The following is a 20,650-nucleotide window of genomic DNA, read 5'->3' as shown; positions in this document are numbered from 1 at the left end:
GGCACAAAACAGGTGCCTCAATCTGAAAGGAAATATGCGACAGTCAGGCATTTTATTTTGGTCATTGGCCAGCAAAACAATACACAAGAGTCGTAATTGATTAAAGAAAAGCCAGCTGTATAGTTACATACCACAAATAAATATTGCAAGTTACAAGTAAAATACAAATTGTAAGTTAAAGAATTTGGGATGTAATAATCAATGCAATAAAGTATATTTCTTTTCATAGGTATGTTTGAAGTACTATGAACATGAATTTGTAGAACTGGCATGTCAGTGTCCAGCTGTAGTTTGCTGCCGATGCTCTCCCACCCAAAAAGCTCACATTGTAAAGTTGTTGCAGCATCACACAGGAAAGCGTACATGTGCAATAGGTTTGTATCAATTTTGGTTTCCTTTCAATTGTGAAAGTAATTATTTGGCCGCCTGGTCACAATAATGAAAAAATAAACGAATCTTTTAAAAAGATTGTCACAGTATCATGTAAAAATAAAACGATGATATGGCAGTCCTTTAAATAAAATGCTGAACTTAATAAAGGAACATTTATTTCACTTTGATTTGTCAAGAGTTTTGCTAGAGCAAGTACAATTAGGTCTCCGAACAATGAGCAGCCAAGGTTTGAAATTGTCAGCCAGTATTTTATTGGACTGTACATAGCTTTGGATTTGAAGGCCAAAAGTTGCTTTTTTTCCTAAATTTTGTAACATCTCCTTTGCAATTAATAGGAATGCTTTGGATAGATCTCCCCAAGTTATGGGAAAATGGTGACAATAGAGCATATGACATGTGACAATTGATGACCATATTGGTTCTGAATTGCACAATTTTTTCTCTGGCACCTCTCTCTGGTCATCTAGTGGCATGTTTGTGCCAGGAGCCATATTATTATTGTTTTTATTATTTATTATTTATTAGATTTATATGCCGCCCCTCTCTGCAAACTCAAGGCGGCTCACAATAGTGACAAAAACAATATATATTGACAAATCTAATAATTAAAATCTAAGATAACAATTATACATTTAAAAATCTAAAAGCAAGGAACCCCAATATTAAAAGAAACATACATACAGTCATATCATGCACTAGAACTACATAGGCAGGAGGAGATGTCTCAGTTCCCCCATGCTTGATGATAGAGGTGGGTTTTAAGGAGTTTACGAAAGGCAAGGAGGGTGGGGGCAATTCTAATCTCCGGGGGAGTTGGTTCCAAAGGGCCGGGGCCGCCACAGAGAAGGCTCTTCCCCTGGGCCCTGCCAAACGACATTGTTTTGTTGACGGGACCCGGAAAAGGCCAACTCTGTGGGACCTAACCGGTCGCTGGGATTAGTGCGGCAGAAGGCGGTCTCGTAGATACCCTGGTCCGGTGCCATGAACGGCTTTATAGGTGATAACCAACACTTTGAATTGTGACCGGAAACTGATCGGCAACCAATGCAGACTGCGGAGTGTTGGTGTTACATGGGCATTTTTGGGAAAGCCCATGATAGCTCTCGCAGCTGCATTCTGCACGATCTGAAGTTTCCGAACACTGTAATGCTCTCTACATGTAGCCAAAGCATCTCTCCTCCAACTTCTTCCTTGTTGAAACAGTCTATCATGCTCAATCACAATTTTTTAAATTGTTTTCTGAACTATAAATTATATATAGAAAATTGGGAAATCTTTTAGCAATGAAGGTACAATAATTACTTTTTTTTTTTGCTTTAATAAGTTAAAAAAAATAAAAGCCACTTTTAATTTAAAATGTAATTCAAATACCTTTACAGAAAATCAAGGTGAAATGAAATGCAGCTAGTAAATATGAAACACTGCCAAGCCAAACTTAAATATTCTGCACATGTTTTTTCAGGCGATGGAGGAAATGATGTCAGTATGATCCAAGCAGCAGATTGTGGAATTGGAATAGAAGGAAAGGTATATTTATAAATTAGATTAAATGTGCTCTTAATAATAATATTTTAGGATTAACAACTTCAAGTTACAGACAGCATCATTTGTGACATTCATGCAAACAGATTGTTCTTATGCAGTAGATCTTTGCTACCTTTTCCATATGGTCTCTGAAGTAAGATGATTTTTCTAGATATGCCTAATGTTATAAAATTTGAATTTCTTTCTTAGGACCTCACTATTTATTACTATGCTACATACTGATATGATTTTTTCCCCTCCATGAATTCCTGTTTCTGACCATACAAAACATGAGAGTTCTCCGACTACTTTCTAAATAATTTTATTTAATTTGCTTATCATAATGGACCTTTTACTCATAGTTATTTTATATTGCTGTTTCGTTCTTCTCTGGCTTTATTCTTCATGTTTACAAATTTCTTGTGAAAACTTTTGCCAAACCAGCTATATGGTCTCATAGGCCAGCATTTCCCAACCGGTGTGCCCCGGCACACTAGTGTGCCACGAGACACCATTAGGTGTGCCGCGGCAAGAGGCGGCGGAGGAGAGTGGGCGGATCGGGCGGGCAATGGGGCAGGGTGGAGAAGCCAGTGGCGCGTTTGGCCGGAGGCACCTACTGCCGCACCTCCCTGCCCCTGCCTCCCCACGGTGCCTCCGGCCAAACGCGCCCCTGGCTTCTCCGCCCTGCCCCATTGCCCGCCCGATCCGCCCACTCTTCTCCGCCGCCGCCTCCTGCCTTGGGGAGAGCAATCCGGGAGTCCGGGACTGTGTGGCTTTGCGCCATGAAGAGAAAACGGCCGACTTTTCCCTGCTGCCGTTTTCTCTTCATGGCGCAAAGCCACACAGTCCCGGACTCCCGGATCGCTCGCTTCTCCAGTCAGCAAAGCCATCTGCCCAGGAAAGCGCCGCGCTGGCCGGAGAAGTGAGCGATCCGGGAGTCCGGGACTGTGTGGCTTTCGGCCGGGCTAACAGGAGGCGGCGCGAGGCCGGGCGCTGGGGACGTCTGGGAGGGCGAGGAGGCTGATGGCTGCTGCGCACTCCACTCTCTCTCTCCGTCTCTCTCTCGCTCTTTCTTTTTCTCTCTGTTGCTGGCGTGGTGAACGAGAGAGAAAGAGAGAGAGAGAAAAAGGAGGGGGGAGAGAATGAGAGACAGAAAGCAAGAGAAAGAGAGGGAAAGAAAGCAAGAGAGAGAGAGAAAGAAAGGGGGGAAGGAGGGAGAGGGAAAGACATAGAGGGAGGGAAGGAGGGAGAGAGAAAGAGAGCAAAAAAGAGAGGAAGGAAGAAAGAAAGAAAGAGGGATGGAGAGAAAGAAGGGAAGGAAGGAAGAGAGAGAAAGAGGGAGGGAGAAATAGAGTGAAATGGAGGAAGAGATATTTTTTTTGTCCAAACTTTTCTTTAGCCCCCCCCGCCGCCCCCCCTTCAGTGTTCCCCAGAATTTTGAAAACATGAATAATGTGCCGCGGCTCAAAAAAGGTTGGGAAACACTGTCATAGGCTACACTTCAAAAATGTCACATATATAGTGAGGATTCCCTGTGTCTGCTTTGTTTAGGTGAGCAGCCCATAATTAATTTGTACTGAAATCAGATACAGCAGCCCCTCAAGATTTCAAGCTTCTCTCTGAAAGAAGATTTTATACACCTAGCATGTCCCTGGAAGATTGCAAGGGGTGAATCTGACATAAGTTGAACCCTTTATTCTGTAAAATAGTGCCCTTCTATTAAGAGGTTTGCCCTTAAATTTGTTGGCCCTGATCCTGCTTGCTTTTCAGAAGTCCTTAATTTTCATGACCTACAGATTGAACTCTTCCCAGATAAGAGAACAGTATTCTGATAATGATGTTATCCATTCAGTTGTGTCCGATTCTTGGCAATTTTGTGAGCCAGCTCTCTCCACACCTTCTGATCTTGCACTACAGAACACTCTGTGTTCTGGCTGGTGTCAGCTTAGATGGTGGACAGGATCCTACCTCAGCGAATTCATATGACTCTGACTAACCAATTCAGAATAATATTTTTTGAAGGAAGGCCTTAGGAATAGGGAAGAAATGACGGGAACTTTTAGGACATAGTTTCAGAAAAGATAATTCCCACTGCCACCTTAGGATGAAGATGACTCTTTTCTTCATACCATGATGGACCCTCCAGTGGTGGCTGCTGTGCAGGAGAAAGGGAGGGCAGATACCAGCTCCATCTAGTTCTGCTTTGCCAGATCTGTCCATTGATCCTGTCAGGACTAGGATAGGGTAGCTCAGGAATGATTCCTTCTTTGCTGCCCTTGAATTGCTTGAACTGCCTTTCACAGAGAAGAGGGAAGTGATTCTGATAGGGGAGGTGGTGTAAAGAAATATAAATTTGACCTTGAAAATGGGGGAAGAATGAGCAATAATTATGGGGGATTTTCAGAAAAGATTACTCATGCCTAAAAAAGAGGGAAGCATAAAAATAACTCAAAATAACTCTGTACTGTATTGATTTTATTTGGTATAATATAAGTCAAGCTCTGACAGGCTTTCAAGATTTTATTATTCTACTTTGCAACAACGAAGAGCATTTCTAAAATTCCCGTCATGCCTGTTTCTTAACAATAACTATCTCGGAGGACTGACATATTCAGAACAGTCTTTCAGATATTCCTCTGGTTGAAACTAAATCACTGTAAATAGGATTACTGGATAGTATTCTGCAGACAGGATAAAAAGAAACTAGTTATGTTGCTTTCTCATCACAGTGAAGTCCTTATTTTCTTCAAATCGTGACCCCTTTTGGAGAAGTCTCCTTTGTCATTTCATCTGCAAAATTTCTGCTTTCTGACTGGGCAAGAGAAAAGCTAACATGTATTTCTTACTGTTTGTTGTAGACCCAATAGACATAGGTTAGGTTTGTTGGGTCTAATCCAGGAGGCCTAGAAAACCAACCCTTTAAAAGTGAGAATTGTTTAGTACCCAAAGAGTTGACATCCTCTAATAACAAAAGCTGACAAAAGTGGCTAGGAGATTGGGACTTAAACCATCTGTCATTCAGGCTACCAGGTATCTTCCACAGTTTCGTTCTGTCCATACCATGCACCCAAAACACATCAACACCAAGGTCCAAATATTTGTTGAAATGATAAGCCAATCCTGCAGAATATAAACTAGGCAGTTGTGGTGGAGCGTTTGATTTTATTAACTTGAGGATGTTCTTTGGAGAACATTTGATCTATTTCATCAGGCAACAAGTCAACAACAATAATAAGAAGAACAGAGATGCTTATAAATGAAATGACAAAATATTCACCTTCTAATCCTTGCTTCCATCCTTACCTTCTATTACTGTTTTTAGCAAACGCAGGATGCAGTACATAGTCACTGTCTACTTCTTTCAGTATGCATTTCAGGGAAAGCAACACTGCCAGTAGCGCTTCAGTAACTTCTGATACTTCTTCAAGTGATCTATAAATTCAAGCAACCTGCTCTTCTCTCCCTCAAAAGTATTATTTGGATTTGAGGTCCCATTTTGGCAAAAGCTGATGGAAGTATAGAATTCATATCAGTATATAGGACAATTCTGAAAATGCCCAATTTCTGTCTAAAAAACATCTTAGTTCTAGAACATAGGTGTCCAAGCGTTTGGCTTGTCTGGGCTGGATTGAGTGAAAAGGAAGCGTCTTGGGCAATATATAAAATATATTGTTTTATACTGTAAAATTACATAATACTGCTCAAAGTTGACAGCCTTGTGGGCTCCATTACCAGCTGTCCAGGGCCATATGTGGCCCCTGGGCTGCAGGTTAGACATACCTGTTCTAGAACCTTTTGAAAGTTATCCTCTGAATTAACCTAAGCATTTTGAGAATATCAAACTAAGTAAAATACCAATTCTTCCACTGTTGCTCAGATTTTAAACTACTCTTGGTTTCTCTGTTTATATATATATATGCAAAATACTGCACTGTTATTTACACTGATCATTTGGTCATTTTATTTTTTTATTTAGGAAGGGAAACAAGCTTCCTTGGCTGCTGATTTTTCTATAACACAATTTAAACACATTGGTAGACTGCTGATGGTACATGGTCGAAACAGTTACAAAAGATCAGCAGCTCTGGGTCAATTTGTCATGCATAGAGGCCTTATTATTTCAACTATGCAGGTACCTATTTTTTCGTTCATGTGGAAAACAATTTATAGAGCCTTTTCTCTCATTTTGATAACATCTCCAATTATTGTATGATGTAAAATTAATCTCCATGTAACTGCTTATATTTTTCTAGGCTGTGTTTTCGTCTGTCTTCTACTTTGCATCTGTTCCTCTATATCAGGGTTTCCTAATGGTGGGGTAAGTAGAAATCACAATGCTTCAAATACTTTATTTCAAAGAGAAGCAGTTTATGTGAAGAATATGGCTTTAACCAATACTCAACTGTTTTAAAATTTGTTTTTCTCTAAGGTATGCAACCATATACACTATGTTTCCAGTCTTCTCTTTAGTGTTGGATCAAGATGTAAAACCAGAAATGGCATTGTTGTATCCTGAACTTTACAAAGATCTTACCAAGGTGAGAGCATTCAATGCACGCATGTACCTGGTATTTTTTGTTTTGAAATACAAAACTGGAGATAAGACAGAAGGCAAAACTCCTTATTCCTGTAGAAAAGTCTCCAAAGATTGGTTAGTTGGAAGGGTGGGGAGTTTAATGTGTGGCCGCCCCCTAAATGCATACTACACTGGGTAGCTAACAGTTTAATTATTAAAAATAATTTGAGACAACATAACATCTTCGGAACAACTCAAAACATACAACTATGACACCAAGATGAGTTCTCACCAAATTAGCTGGCCCAATGCCTTGTGGAAGAACCAGATGTTTAATGGTTTATGGAAGCTGTAGCTTCAGGGCAAACTAAGTGGCTGTCTGTAAGGAAACTAGTATTTTTTTGTTTGTGGAGGGGGGGGGGAGAGTAGGCCGAAAATTAGGTGATATAATTTACTTGGCAGAAAACTAAAGTTTAGAAAAATCAGTGTCATCATATTCACGCATATTTTGCTTATGTTTTTAAAGTTAAAAATATTTCAGGGGTTTACATTCTACTTTTTTTCCTATCAAAGAATTTAAAGGCCAAATTCCTTCTTTGAGCAACTATTATAAATAAGTGTATACACTATTTGGGTTTTTTGTTTTTTGCTGACTTTTAAAATAAAAGTTGGACAACTCTTGTTGTAATCCTGAATAAAATTATTGGTAGAACCCAATGATTGTGGTCATTCTCAAAATGCTAAACGTCTTTTAGTATTTGGTTAAAGAAGACTAAGGAAATACAGCAGGTATAAGTTAGCTTGAAAAACTGAAAACGAATCTTAGAAAGAACCAGCAAAAAATTTATCCATGTGATTGCTAAAACAATACATGTATCGATGTAATGTCACTGTTCTAAAATTAATCCCTAAACATCAAAACCAATAAAACTTTGCTGCAAGCTTGTATCTCTTGTGCAAATTTAATAACCTGTATGTCTAATAAAAATTGCGTATATTTCCCCCCAAAATAGTTCATCTTTAATTTCACGTTCCACAAACATGAGCCCTTTAGTGCCTAAAATAAAATGTACTCAATCTACTTAATGTTTGGGTTATTTTGTTAAATCACTTGTTATTTTGTTACATCACTAAAATAATGCTGCAATGTAGTTTAAATTACTTACCTAGTATAATATAAAGCCAGATTTTGAGTGGGTTTATCTCAGCCATTCTTTTAGATATGCATGGGCATTCATTCATCATGATATAGTACTGTCTTAAAAGTATGCTGAACTCTGGACTAATAAACTTAATCTAGAATCATTTTAAGATTACCTTTCAACAACAAATATCTTGATTGTAGCCTATAATCTTGTAAAACTGAGAACATTATTTTTCATGGCCCTGACAATGACAAGCTTGAGAAATAATTCTAAAGAAGCGAAATGTTTGCAATTCCTTTGTATTATTTTGAGTTTCTTGTATTCTTGTATACGGGAGTTCCAAACAACTGATAAGATTTTTAACAGGCTAACATGAAGATGGCTTCTCTTTTATTTAGTATGTCAGATGCCTTTTTCGGCAGTTGTTAAGTAACCTACTCTTTGTTATTTCTTCTAGGGACGCTCCTTGTCATTTAAGACCTTCCTCATCTGGGTTTTAATCAGCATTTATCAAGGTGAAGTTCTGCTTTGTATTAAGAACAGTGCTACCCTGTTTCCTCCAAAATAAGACATCCCCTGATAATAAGCACAATTGGGCTTTTGAGTGCATGACAGTAAGGCCAAGCGCTTATTTCAGGGTTCAAAAAGTACAAGACAGTGTTTTATTTTTAGGGAAACACGGTATTTGAGCTTTACAATTATGTTTTCATTTTTTCATTTTCATTTATAACATTTCAGTGTTTTAAAAATATGATACTGAAATAACATTAAACCTCTTTTTAATACCACATAGGTACTGAAGTTTACATATTTTTTTGTTTGATACATGTCACTTTAAAGTGAGAGTTTTTAAAAATGAATTCTATTCATGTATTACAGCATGAAAAACTGAGCGTAGGCACGATTGCACATTGGATCGTGGCCCCCAAATCTACATGTGTAGTTGACTATCATAAAGGTGTTTTTATGGGGCTTCTGCATTGTGTTCGTATATATACATCCCCTTTTGAATGTGTGAATGTTAGGGATATAGTCAGGGGTGGGCTACTGCCGGACAGGGGGGAACGCAATGGGGTAGCGAAAATGGAGCTCCATCTCAGATCACCCAATTTGCACTGAAAGATATTGAAAGAAAATGCAGGGCGTCCTGCATAAACCACACCCACAGTGTGGTAGTGAAAATTTTGGTAGCTCTTCACTGGATATAGTCAGCATCATAATATGAGATCATAGGGGTTGGAAATATTTAAATGAACTTAATCAAACTCTAACTAACATAATCAAAAAAATATTCACTTGAGTTTCATATACAGTAGTCCCTCGCTATACCGCGCTTCACCTACTGCGGCTTCACTTCATCGCGGGTTTCTGAGGAAGTCGATCGGCAGATTTAAACAGCCCGCCGAACTCGATCGGCAGGTTTTTCAAAAAAAATATATATCTAAAATTGTAAATACTGTATTTAAATACTGTATCTAAAATAAATACTGTGTGGGAAGGGTTTATAAACACTTAAAACAATGAAAACTTACCAAACAATTACAATATAAATACTTAAATAAGTACTATCAGACGATAAATTCCCCATCGCGGATTTCACCTATCGCGGCCAGGTCTGGAACGTAACACCAGCGATAGGTGAGGGACTACTGTATTGCAATATACAATGCTCAAAAAAATAAAGGGAACACATAAACATCACAACATAACTCCAAACCTCTGTGAAATCAAACTGTCCACTTAGGAAGCAACACTGATTGACAATCAATTTCACATGCTGTTGTGCACATTCAACTTTGTACAGAACAAAGTATTCAATGGGAATATTTCATTCATTCAGATCTAGGATGTGTTCTTTGAGTGTTCCCTTTATTTTTTTGAGCAGTATAGTTTTCTCCATAGCACTCTAGAAATCTTACTTCAAGAAGTTTGCATTGTAATATTAGTTGAGAATATACGTTCTTTTTTTAACATACTTATTTTCATTTATCAACAAGAATAAAATGCAAAACAGAAAAACATCCCACACCAACAATGAGAAAAAGAAGGAAAAAAAAATTTTTTAATTCACAAATAAATGAAAGCATATTGTTCCCCTAAAGCAGGGGTGTCAAACTTGCATCATCACGGCATCGTGACATATCATGACTTTTTTCTCCTTTGCGTAGCCACTGTGTGACGCATGTATGGCCCACGTGCCGCGAATTTGACACCCCTGCCCTAAAGTAACTTATTTCTACAATAGATGCTGGATTGTATCTAAGTCCTTAACTTTTACAGCACTGTTCTCAAAATGATAGCTGTAAGAAAAATTCTCCAGACCAAGAGAATAAAAGCTAAAAAACTTTATTAACCACATGATATATATATATATATATATATATCATAGAAACAGATATCAAACATAACATATATCAATCATAACATAAAGATCTTAAAGATGCCAGCATGATCATACAGTATCATACAGGGACCAAAAGAAGTCACGGGAAAATACCCGTGAACCTCAAAAGGTAAAGTACCTAACTTCAAGAATCATCTTATATAGAATTTTCATGTCTGGTTTACACCCCCTTCTTCCTGTCCATATATGGGGTTGTCTTACATCCAAATTCATCATAGTTCCTCGGAACTCTCTAGATTAATCCATCAAGTTGTTGTCCTGCCTTTATGAATGTTTCTTGGCCTAAAAAAATAGGATTTCTTCATCTCTGATACAGGATGTAAACATGTTTTTGTACTTTTTGCTTTTCTGGCAAGGTCTGCTGTCCAAAAGGTCAGAAGTTTAGTACTCTAATAAGAGTGTTTTGTATCTATCTGGGCCAGAGGTCTTCAAATTTGGCAACTTGAAGACTTGTGGACTTCAACTCCCAGAATTCTCCAGTCAGCATAGCTGGCTGGAGAATTCTGGGAGTTGAAGTCCACAAGTCTTCAAGTTGCCAAGTTTGGGGACCCCTGATCTAGGCCTTAGATGCCTAGATTCTATAGATAATTCTCACAATAGCAAATCATTTTCTTGTGAAATAATCAAAAGTTGTAGAAGAGCACATGCATGTCTCACTGGTCTGTAAAGTCAATCAGTAATAAAAATGTGTATATCTGTTTTTCTTAGGTGGCATTTTGATGTATGGAGCCCTTCTGCTTTTTGAATCTGAATTTGTCCATGTTGTCGCCATTTCCTTCACGGCTCTGATCCTGACTGAACTCTTGATGGTTGCTCTCACTATACGCACCTGGCATTGGTTAATGATCGTGGCTGAAATCTTCAGTCTTTGCTGCTATGTAGCTTCTCTTGCATTCCTTAATGAATATTTTGGTGAGTAGCTCCCACATGTATAATACTTAGCTGCTTTTTTTTTAATGATGCATATTGGCAACCCAATAAATGCATCTGAAAAAAGGAGTGTAATTTGATACAGTTTTTTAAGGAAATTCTTTTCAATAATAATTAGTCATAGTGCTGAATTGCTCTAACTGCAAAATTCATTAAAAAGAAATCTATTTAATAATAAAGGTCTTAAAATTTATCTTATCAGCTTTCATACATAGTAGGATCCCATCTCTTTAAAAGCTGAATTGCGATTTCTGTTGGACTAATTTATTTTCTAATGCTTAATATAGATTTTAAAAATAATGTTCATTTTTGCTATATTTTTACTATACATGCTGTATACATTTTTACTATACATACTATACATATATATCAATCTTTAGATGCTGCTAATCTCTTTCTGTCTGTAAAATCTTACTAATAATTCCTTTATGATTTTTAACTTCTCTTACTTTCCTGCCCTTCTATGAATCTGTCCTTTCTTCTTGTGCCCTACTGGAGCAGGTATAGGCAGAGTGTCTTTTGGAGCTTTCTTAGGTAGGTGTCATTGATATTTCCTTAATTTATTTATTTATTTATTATTTAGATTTGTATGCCGCCCCTCTCCGCAGACTCGGGGCGGCTCACAGCAAAGTGAAAAACAATTTACAACAAATCTAAATTACTATTTAAAAAACATTTTAAAAACCCCATTTTCTAAACAAACATACATACAGACATACCATTCATAAATTGTAAATGCCCGGGGGAGATGTCTCAGTTCCCCCATGCCTGACGACAAAAGTGGGTCTTAAGGAGCTTATGAAAGGCAAGGAGAGTAGGGGCAGTTCTAATCTCCGGGGGGAGTTGGTTCCAGAGGGCCGGGGCTGCCACAGAGAAGGCTCTTCCTCTGGGGCCCGCCAACCGACATTGTTTAGTTGACGGGACCTGGAGAAGGCCCACTCGTAATGATAAGATGCCACTAAAAATCTTAACTAAAAGAAATGGCAACTTGAAGTAGAGTGTGTCTGTGTCTGTAGTCCTTGTAAACTAACAACACAATTTAGCCAAAAATTTCCATTGCTAAGCAAGAAATTTCTTAAGTGAGTTTTGCCCCATCTTAAGACCTTTCTTGCCACACTTGTTAAGTGAATCATTGAAGTTCTTAAATGAGTAACATGGTAGTTAAGTGAATCTGGCTTCTTCCTTGACATTTCTTATCAGAAGGTCAGAAAAGTTGTCTATATCACCCATATGCAACCCTCATAAATACAGGCCAGTTTTCAAGCATCCCAATTTTGATCACATGACAGTTACAACAGTGAAAAAATGGCCACAACTCACTTTGAATAGTCACCAAACAAATGGTTGTAGATTGAGATTACCCGTATTTCATTTCATAAATGTATACCCTTAAGAATCATATATTATACTTCTGTGAGGGTTATTATGTCACAAGGAAAGTTTTCTCCATTACTTTTGAAATAAAAATAAATAGGAGGGGATCATATTCAATCTCCGAGATACTAAACTGAACAAAAACAAAGTTGCACTCATTTCTGATAAGTATGTTGAATACATTTCTATTGTAACATGCAACAATAACATTTCATGAAAATAGCAATAGCATTTAGACTTATGTACCGCTTCATAGTGCTTTTACAGCCCTCTCTAAGCGGTTTACAGAATCAGCCTATTGCCCCCAACAATCTAGGTCCTCATTTTACCCACCTCGGAAGGATGGAAGGTTGAGTCAACTTTGAGCCGGTGGTGAGATTTGAACTGCTGAACTACAGCTAGCTGTTAGCTGAAGTAGCCTGCAGTGCTGCATTCTAACCACTGCGTCCCCCCTGGCTCTTTGCCGTGCACTGATGAAGAGATGAACATAATTAAAATATTGTTAATTCCAAATTCATTGTTATTTAGTGAATAAATAAAATTAAAGCGAACTCATTTTGTTTTTTCTTGTGTTTGCCTTTGAACGCTGATAGAGTTACCTTTCCAGATTTGTCTTGATGGTCGTATCATTTGAACTGCTGTCAAAACAAAGGAATGATTAAAAAAACATTTTTTTAAAAGTCATGTAACAATGAACTTGTTCTATAGTTATTCCCATCCTGGTATTTATTTCAAAATAAATGGTTTTTGCCTTGAATCAAACTTCTCTCCTATAATTGTCTATGTCCTTTTCTTGGCAATACTCTCCCCTCCCCTCTCCTCCTTCCTCACTTTCCCTTCCCTTCTCTTGATTTTGATCTACAGTGTTCCCTTGATTTTTGCAGGGGATGCGTTCCGAGACCGCCCGCAAAAGTCGAATTTCCGCGAAGTAGAGATGCGGAAGTAAATACACTATTTTTGGCTATGAACAGTATCCCAAGCCTTCCCTTAACACTTTAAACCCTTAAATTACAATTTCCCATTCCCTTAGCAACCATTTAGATTATTACTCACCATGTTTATTTATTAAAGTTTATTTTTAAAAATGTTTTTTAAAGGCAGACGAAAGTTTGGCAATGACATATGACGTCATCGGGCGGGAAAAAACCGTGGTATAAGGGGGAAAACCGCAAAGTATTTTTTTAATTAATATTTTTGAAAAACCGTGGTATAGATGTTCCGCGAAGTTCGAACCCGTGAAAATCGAGGGAACACTGTATTCTCAAATTCTATGTTAGTCTGTTATCCAAGCACAGTATCTAACCTAAAATATGTCACAATATGTCAGTGTTACTTAATGATCTTGCCCTTCTTTTTTCCCTGTATAAATGATCTTTTTTAAAAAATTCCTACAGATGTTGCCTTTATCACAACAGTGACCTTCCTATGGAAAGTGTCAGCCATCACCGTAGTAAGCTGTCTTCCACTTTATATTCTGAAGTATTTGAAGCGTAAATTTTCTCCTCCAAATTATTCCAAGCTTACCTCGTAAATGTGACGGAACACCTGTGTTTTTCATCAATATGACTTTAGCTAGAAATTGCTCCAAGTGTACTCATTCTACTTAAGTCCGTGGTAGATTAAACAAATGAGGGGAAATGATTACAAGAAATATGGAGCCAGACAGAGCACAACGAGGATGAAGAAGACGACGGATACTTCTGATAAGTATTACAGCAAACTTGATTGACATAACTACCGAGTACAAAAACACTTCATTTTGTATGTGGCTTTTTAACAGTTTGAGTTAACAGTGCTTCTGAATTATATAATTGCTACTGTAAAGGATTTATTCCTACTGCACTATTTTTCTGAACATGAATAGAAGACGTTGTTTCCTATAAACCTAGGCCTTCTCCATTTCTTTTGTAGAAATATTCACTCCCATGTAAAGTATATCATGCCTAGAAACTGTAAAGGTTATTGTCTCTACTTGCTGCTATATGTAACTCTGATATATGCACTGTATGAATTATGTACAGCTGTCTGTGTAGCACAGTATTTGTTTGGGATCAGTGGTCCTCTTTTTTATATATTCTCCATTACTAGCTGCATTAAAGGAATCTGAATAGCCGAGGAATCGACAGCAGCCTTTTAACTGCAAATGGAGACTAGGTTGCACAAAATACTATGAAAATAAACTTCTGTACATAATTACATTACATCTACCGTCCTGTACAGACCACTGTAAAATTAATGTTCAGCAAATGTTTTACAGGCTCCCTCTCTGCTTCATAATTGTAAAACTGCACTCTAGAAGTGTCAGCACATTACCAGACTTTTCCCATATAGAGGTTAATTTTGTATGAAAAGTTCAGCAACAGCGCGTCTGCAGCCTTCATTTATTTTGCTGGCAAGGTATATACAAAAGCCATTTGGAAACGATTGGAGGTTATGCAGTGGCCATGCCTTAGAGATCAGGGCCAAACAACGGAACAGGGAACAACGATGAATACGGAAATTCTCCCAGGGCCTGTGCACAGCTCGCCTCCCTGCTCATAGCAAAAGAGGGCTGATTCACATGTATTCCTCCTTGCGGTGTAGGCAGATTATTTTGGTTGAGATGAATGAGAGTCCCCACTCACTCCATGTGAGCATAGGCTGCCCCTAGTGCTCCGAACCAGAGTAGTAAATGCACATTATAATCTGTTTACTTAAGGTAACTCAGGTAAAAAAAAAGAATGACATGGGCATAATATTGGTAGAAAATCTATCATCTTCCAGAATATGATTTGTGTACTTTTGAGTTTCTACAAAACAAGAATAAAGTAAAATGACTCTCTTTGGTCAAAGGTAATCTTAATAATTGTCTAATCTTATGTACTGTTATCTAGGATACCTTCATGGTATTTCATGGTATTATTTTCTTTTTCAAAAGCGACATGTACATAGCTGTTCTATATAAGCTGGTATTTCTGAAACATAGATATAAAATAACCATGTTTCTTTACTGGGCTGTTAATGACTGTAGTTATCAAATCATTTTTGTCAGCCCAAGTTGCAACAAAGCTCACTATATTTCATCTTGTACAACCTTAAATTTATACCACGGTTCATTTAAAAGGATGCTAAATTGAAACACTTCCAGAAAAAGACTGTTGTTGAACTACTTGAATTCCGATCTCCTTTGTTTGGAAGATATCTAATAGTTAATCTTGCTTTTAAAATGTTTTGAGCCATTCTTCATTATAAAAGCAATAAAATTTCCTTTCTACCAAATGTTTTTGGAAGTTTGTCAAATAAACTGTATTTGATATCATTTATTTTATACTCTTTTTATAGCCCTTGAATGGATTGGAGAACAATCAGTTAATTGTGAGATGTCACTGGGGAAGAGGGTGGGTGGGTTAATGTAATTTAATTTAATTTATTAGATTTCTGAGCCACCCAACTCCTTTCGGATTCTGGGCGGCGTACAATCAGGGTTTGCTGGCACATTATTTTTTACCCTGTGCTTTTAACTCATACCTGGGAAAAAGGAAACTGAAGTATCCCTTGTGTTCTGTCTGGGTCCCCCCAGATGCCAACACCAACCAAAAAGAGTATCCAGACACACTGGTAAAAAGCAACGGCAGTTTATATAATTCAAAGCAAACACAGGTAACAAAAACTGTTCTTACAGACAGGAACACTATGAAGCTTCACAGAGGTTTCACGAAGGCCAGGCAATAAAACAGGATTCTTGCTGGCAAAAACAATGCTGGGGATAATAAAACCCATGCCTCCCCCAAGTCTTCCAGACTTCTAGGCCACAAGCCAAGATCAGAGACGCCGAAAATCAAAGCAAGGTCACAGGACTCCCAATTGATAACTCTCCACAAGACTGTAAGGGCGGGCCTGCCTTTTCAACCCTGCTGAGGAGAACCACACCCAAACCCAGCTGTTGCCAATTCAGGGATGGAAATACCTTTCTAATTGGCCCCGTCTTTGAGCTGCTCGTCGCTGCCTCATGTCTATTATAGCCTGTGCGTCTTCATCCAATGAATCCAGGCTACTAGCTGGGGAGAGCCCCCCCCCGGGGGTCTCAGGCTGCTCTCCCTCCTCCTCTTCCTGACGTTCCTCTCCCCTGTCTGCCTGGTCCTCCCCCTCCTGTTCATTGTCCTCCTCCTCTGGGCATGGATCCGGCAGAGATGCAGCCGGTCCCTGAGGAGCCTCAGGCTGAATCACAACACCCTTGCTATTTTGAAACCTGATAAATAATTAGATACAAATCATTAGCCCTTAGTGAACAGGATATTCAACAATATTATATCCAGTCTCAATATTGTCTGAATGTTTCAATAACACTAATGTCCCATGATAGTGATGCTGTCCGTTCAATTGTGTCTTTATTCTCAGTGATTCATTGGAACTTCTCTCCACACTGTCCAGTCTTGTACAGCTTCTTTCAGTTATTTTATGCTCTGGCTGCTGTTGGTTTTGAAAGTTCCTCCTTCCAAATTTTACTTCGTTTCTGTTGTTGGTTTTTTTAAATTCTTCTACGTTCCTGCTTCCTCTGCTCACTTCAGCACACATTTTGGACAAGAAAGGTGAAAGAATGCAGCCTTCTCACAGTCTTCCTCTACCATGAACCAATCAAATGTTATCATATGGTGTTTACACAGTGGTTTCCTGCTTTGTGTACAGGGACTGTGCCAACTTGACCAGATGTGTTGGCAACCCCAGAACATTTAAAGTTCGCCACAGCTTGTCATGATAGATTCAATAGAAGGCTTTCCTGTAGTCAACAAAGCAGATGTAGATAGTTTTTCTCTTTTAATATTCTTGAACTATTTCCATGATCTATTGTAGATCTGCAACATATAGACAGTGCCACAACCCTTTCCGATGCCAGCTTGAACATCTGGTAATGCCCTTTCAATGGCCGGTGCCAAATGTTGTATGATCTTATGGAGAATCTTGCGAGGGAGAGGGATGAGGGTAATTGCATGGTAATTGGAGCAATGTTGGAGTCGTCCTTTTTTGGCAATGGAATCAACACTGATTGCTTCCAATCCCGTGGCCATGTGTTCGTTTCCCAAATTTCCTGGCACATGGCTGTGATAGTTGTGGGTGGTACAGGCCTCAGCAATTCTGTGCGGATGGGGTCGACACCTGGGGTCTTGTTGTTTGGCAATTGGTTCATTACTCAAGTGTGTGTGCGTGTTTGTGTGTGTGTGTGTGTAAGATACCCATCCCAAAACTTTTGTTCCCTAGTTCTTACCTGTCACGAAAGATAAGATCCACTTCTCCAGAACATTTATAAATGAAATTATATTTAAGCTGTACTTTCCGAAAAGATATCAGCCAACTATAAGCCATGAAATAAAATTGGAGAAAGGGGGAATCATTTCTACAGCTCTTGTACTTAAGATAACCTGTCTGCCAAAAATTTGATCTATGTGCCTATCACATAATATGACAAGCATATTATAAAAAAGATGTGGAAGCTGAAGTTTAAGAATTACAATAGCCAATTCATGCCATGATTATCACTACACCAAAGAATGTAAAACCATAGATAAATGTCAGCAGCATCAAGATTTCAGCTTCAACAGCCATGGTAATTATGCTTTTTTTTTAATGTGTACTCTCTATCTTTGTGTCAGTAAAATCAGACTGTGCAGGGGAGTAATTTAACTTTCTCCTTTATTGCCAAATCTGTATAGGCTCTAAAAAATACTGGTGTATTTACCATAATTTCTTCCTTCTATGTGCTATGCCATTTTTGCTTTTCTCAAATGCCTTTTCTCTATGCAGATGCCGATGTAAGAAAAGCGGAAGAATCAGACCTTGCTCCCTGCAACGAGCTTTGTTTTAATAGCATTCAAGGCTGATATTACTATTATTATTATTATTATTATTATAACTCAGTTGAAATGAAAATATTTTTTTTAAAATAAATTTTAAAAGCCTTCAATGTGCTTTCCCCCCTGCAGAGAAGAAAATCAGCAGTGGGGAATCCAGAGGAAATAGTCCCAGCATTATATGTAAACAAACAGGAGGTACAATATCTTTTAAGGCTATTGAAGATGCCTAAGAATTTCTCGGATAAACAAAACACAGCCAGAGCTACATGATTCCCAACCAGCATTAACAACCTAACAGATGCCCTCAGCAGGGTTCACAGCTGTTAACTGTGCAGATAGGATTTTGCTCAGCCAATTGTGGGTGAAAAGCTGCTCCTTCAGATGCAGAGCTACAGTCAAAGGCCTATTTGCCACTCCATCAGCTGAAAGCCATAGATTTGATGAGTGCCTTCCACAGCAGAGTCAGCACAGTCAGGTGTCGGGCTCAGAAAACATTCTTGAACTGTGCCACAGTCACATGTCTTTCCCTTCTGCTTTTACTTCTTTTCCAATGAAGGGTTTGGACAAGTATTCGGCCGCCTTTATTTTGCCTCTGCCTGTCTGCCTGCCTATCTCCCTCCCTCCCTCTCTCTTTAATATTTTTCTCCACAGTTTCCATGTATACATCTATGCATACATCATAAGACATATCAAAACAACATAAACAACATAATTATACATTTTATCCAATCTATCATAAAACAATATCCCCTTTTATACCATTGTTTATCAGTCTGTTTTTCCTCATTTCTTTACTCCCCACCCTCTATCTCCATCTCTTTCTCTTCTCCCTCCTACTTCCTTCCATTCCTTCTCTTTTCCCTTCCCTTTCTACTTCCTCTTTCTCCCTCTTGACTTTTTCCTGAGTGGTTCTAATCATAATTCATATTTTATTTGACAGACTGCTAGCATATTCCCATACATCTTTTAATATCGGTGTCGATTCTAAGCTCATGGTTTTTAATATCGTGTGTGTGTTTGTGTGTGTTTTTGCTGCATTTGAAAATTAAGGGAGACTAGGATAGATCTATTTCGGCCTTGTTCTGGTCTCTCACTGGGACTTGAATGTATATACATAGACATAGACATAGACATACAGTAATTAGCCTCATCAGCTAGCCATACCCTTACTTGAATTTAGCCCTTCCCTGGTACAAAGTTGAAGGGATCAGATCCTGTGGCCTAGAGCAGTGTTTTTCAACCAGTGTGCCGCGGCACACTAGTGTGCCGTGAGACATGGTCAGATGTGCCGTGAGGAAATTAAACATGGGTCCCCAAACTACCATTCCTGCCAGGATATCTCTTTTGTGTTCATTGAAACAGGCCCAGGTTTCACACTAAGTGTGTATAAATACATTTAGAAACTATATTATTAACTATATGTATAATATGTACTGTGTTAGAGTGTCATTTTGGTTGGTGGTGTACCCCAGGATTTTGTAAATGTAAAAAATGCCATGGCTCAAAAAAGGTTGAAAATCACTGGCCTAGAGGTTAATTCTCTGCCTTACAAGGCAGAAGCCCCAGGATCAAATCCAAGTAAGGGTATGGCTAGCTGATGAGGCCAGAACTCGGCCGAAATGGCGCTATCCTAGTCTCCCTTAATTTTAAAAATTCAGCAAAAACATGTGATACATATATAACATGTGATACACACACACACACACACACACACACACACACACACACACACACACACACACACACACATATATATATATATATATATATATATATATATATATATATATACTGCTCAAAAAAAAAAAGGGAACGCTAAACAACACAATATAACTCCAAGTAAATCAAACTGTCCACTTAGGAAGCAACACTGATTGACAATCAATTTCACATGCTGTTGTGGAATGGAGCAAAATCACTTAACCAATGTTTCGCTTAACAGAAATGTTGGGCTCAGTTGTGATTGTAAGCCTTCCTGTGTAAAAAAGATCATAGGTGAATGCACTGATATTCCACATACAATATAACTTATCTCCTGGGCTCCCTACAATCATAGACTCCCCTGCTTAGAAAAACAGTTTAAGAGATTTCTAGAAGGGCCTTTCATCTATATTTGCACTCGCCAAGTTGTTACTATGTATGTTAAGGAGAACCTAACGAAATGCAATCGCATATTTTGAGACTGCAAAGAAGGGGGAGATAAAAAAGCAAAATTTTACTAAATGAAAATTTCTTAATTTAAATTTTTTAGAGGATCTTGGATGGCTCTTCACATAACTTTTTTGTTCTGCATGCCAGCACCAATATTATTTTTATAAACAAGTAGGGTTGGAAACTTGTATTAGCCCATGTTGTGTGGGAATTCAAACTATGAATAGACATACAGTAATAGTTAAAAAGACAAAAATGGAGACTTCTGTGGAAGAGCAAGTTCAAAGAAAAATAGTCTGCACTTTGCATAAAAATAAAGCATTATAATTGGTTGTGGCTATAATTTAAATGTCCCTTGTCATAATATTCAGAAGTTACTGTCTCA

At 38.2% G+C, this 20,650-nt stretch overlaps 1 protein-coding gene across 2 annotated transcripts in view; it reads left to right on the top strand.

Moving 5' to 3' along the window:
- Nucleotides 1-15,544, top strand: part of ATP9B (ATPase phospholipid transporting 9B (putative)) — a 184,330-nt gene extending 168,786 nt beyond the window's left edge. For both annotated transcript variants that reach the window (XM_070747427.1, XM_070747426.1), the window contains exons 22-29: nucleotides 230-374; nucleotides 1,856-1,920; nucleotides 5,894-6,049; nucleotides 6,171-6,235; nucleotides 6,347-6,455; nucleotides 8,036-8,093; nucleotides 10,691-10,894; nucleotides 13,681-15,544. In XM_070747427.1, the coding sequence (XP_070603528.1) occupies nucleotides 230-374; nucleotides 1,856-1,920; nucleotides 5,894-6,049; nucleotides 6,171-6,235; nucleotides 6,347-6,455; nucleotides 8,036-8,093; nucleotides 10,691-10,894; nucleotides 13,681-13,817 (939 nt within the window). In that variant the 3' untranslated portion in view covers nucleotides 13,818-15,544. The remainder of the gene's footprint in view (nucleotides 1-229; nucleotides 375-1,855; nucleotides 1,921-5,893; nucleotides 6,050-6,170; nucleotides 6,236-6,346; nucleotides 6,456-8,035; nucleotides 8,094-10,690; nucleotides 10,895-13,680) is intronic.
- Nucleotides 15,545-20,650: the final 5,106 nt, after the last annotated feature.

Source organism: Erythrolamprus reginae, chromosome 3 (genome assembly GCF_031021105.1).
Source record: "Erythrolamprus reginae isolate rEryReg1 chromosome 3, rEryReg1.hap1, whole genome shotgun sequence".
Lineage (NCBI taxonomy): Eukaryota > Metazoa > Chordata > Lepidosauria > Squamata > Dipsadidae > Erythrolamprus > Erythrolamprus reginae.
The sequence above is the reverse complement of the archived record's forward strand: the minus strand, read 5'-3'. Positions and strand labels throughout refer to the sequence as shown.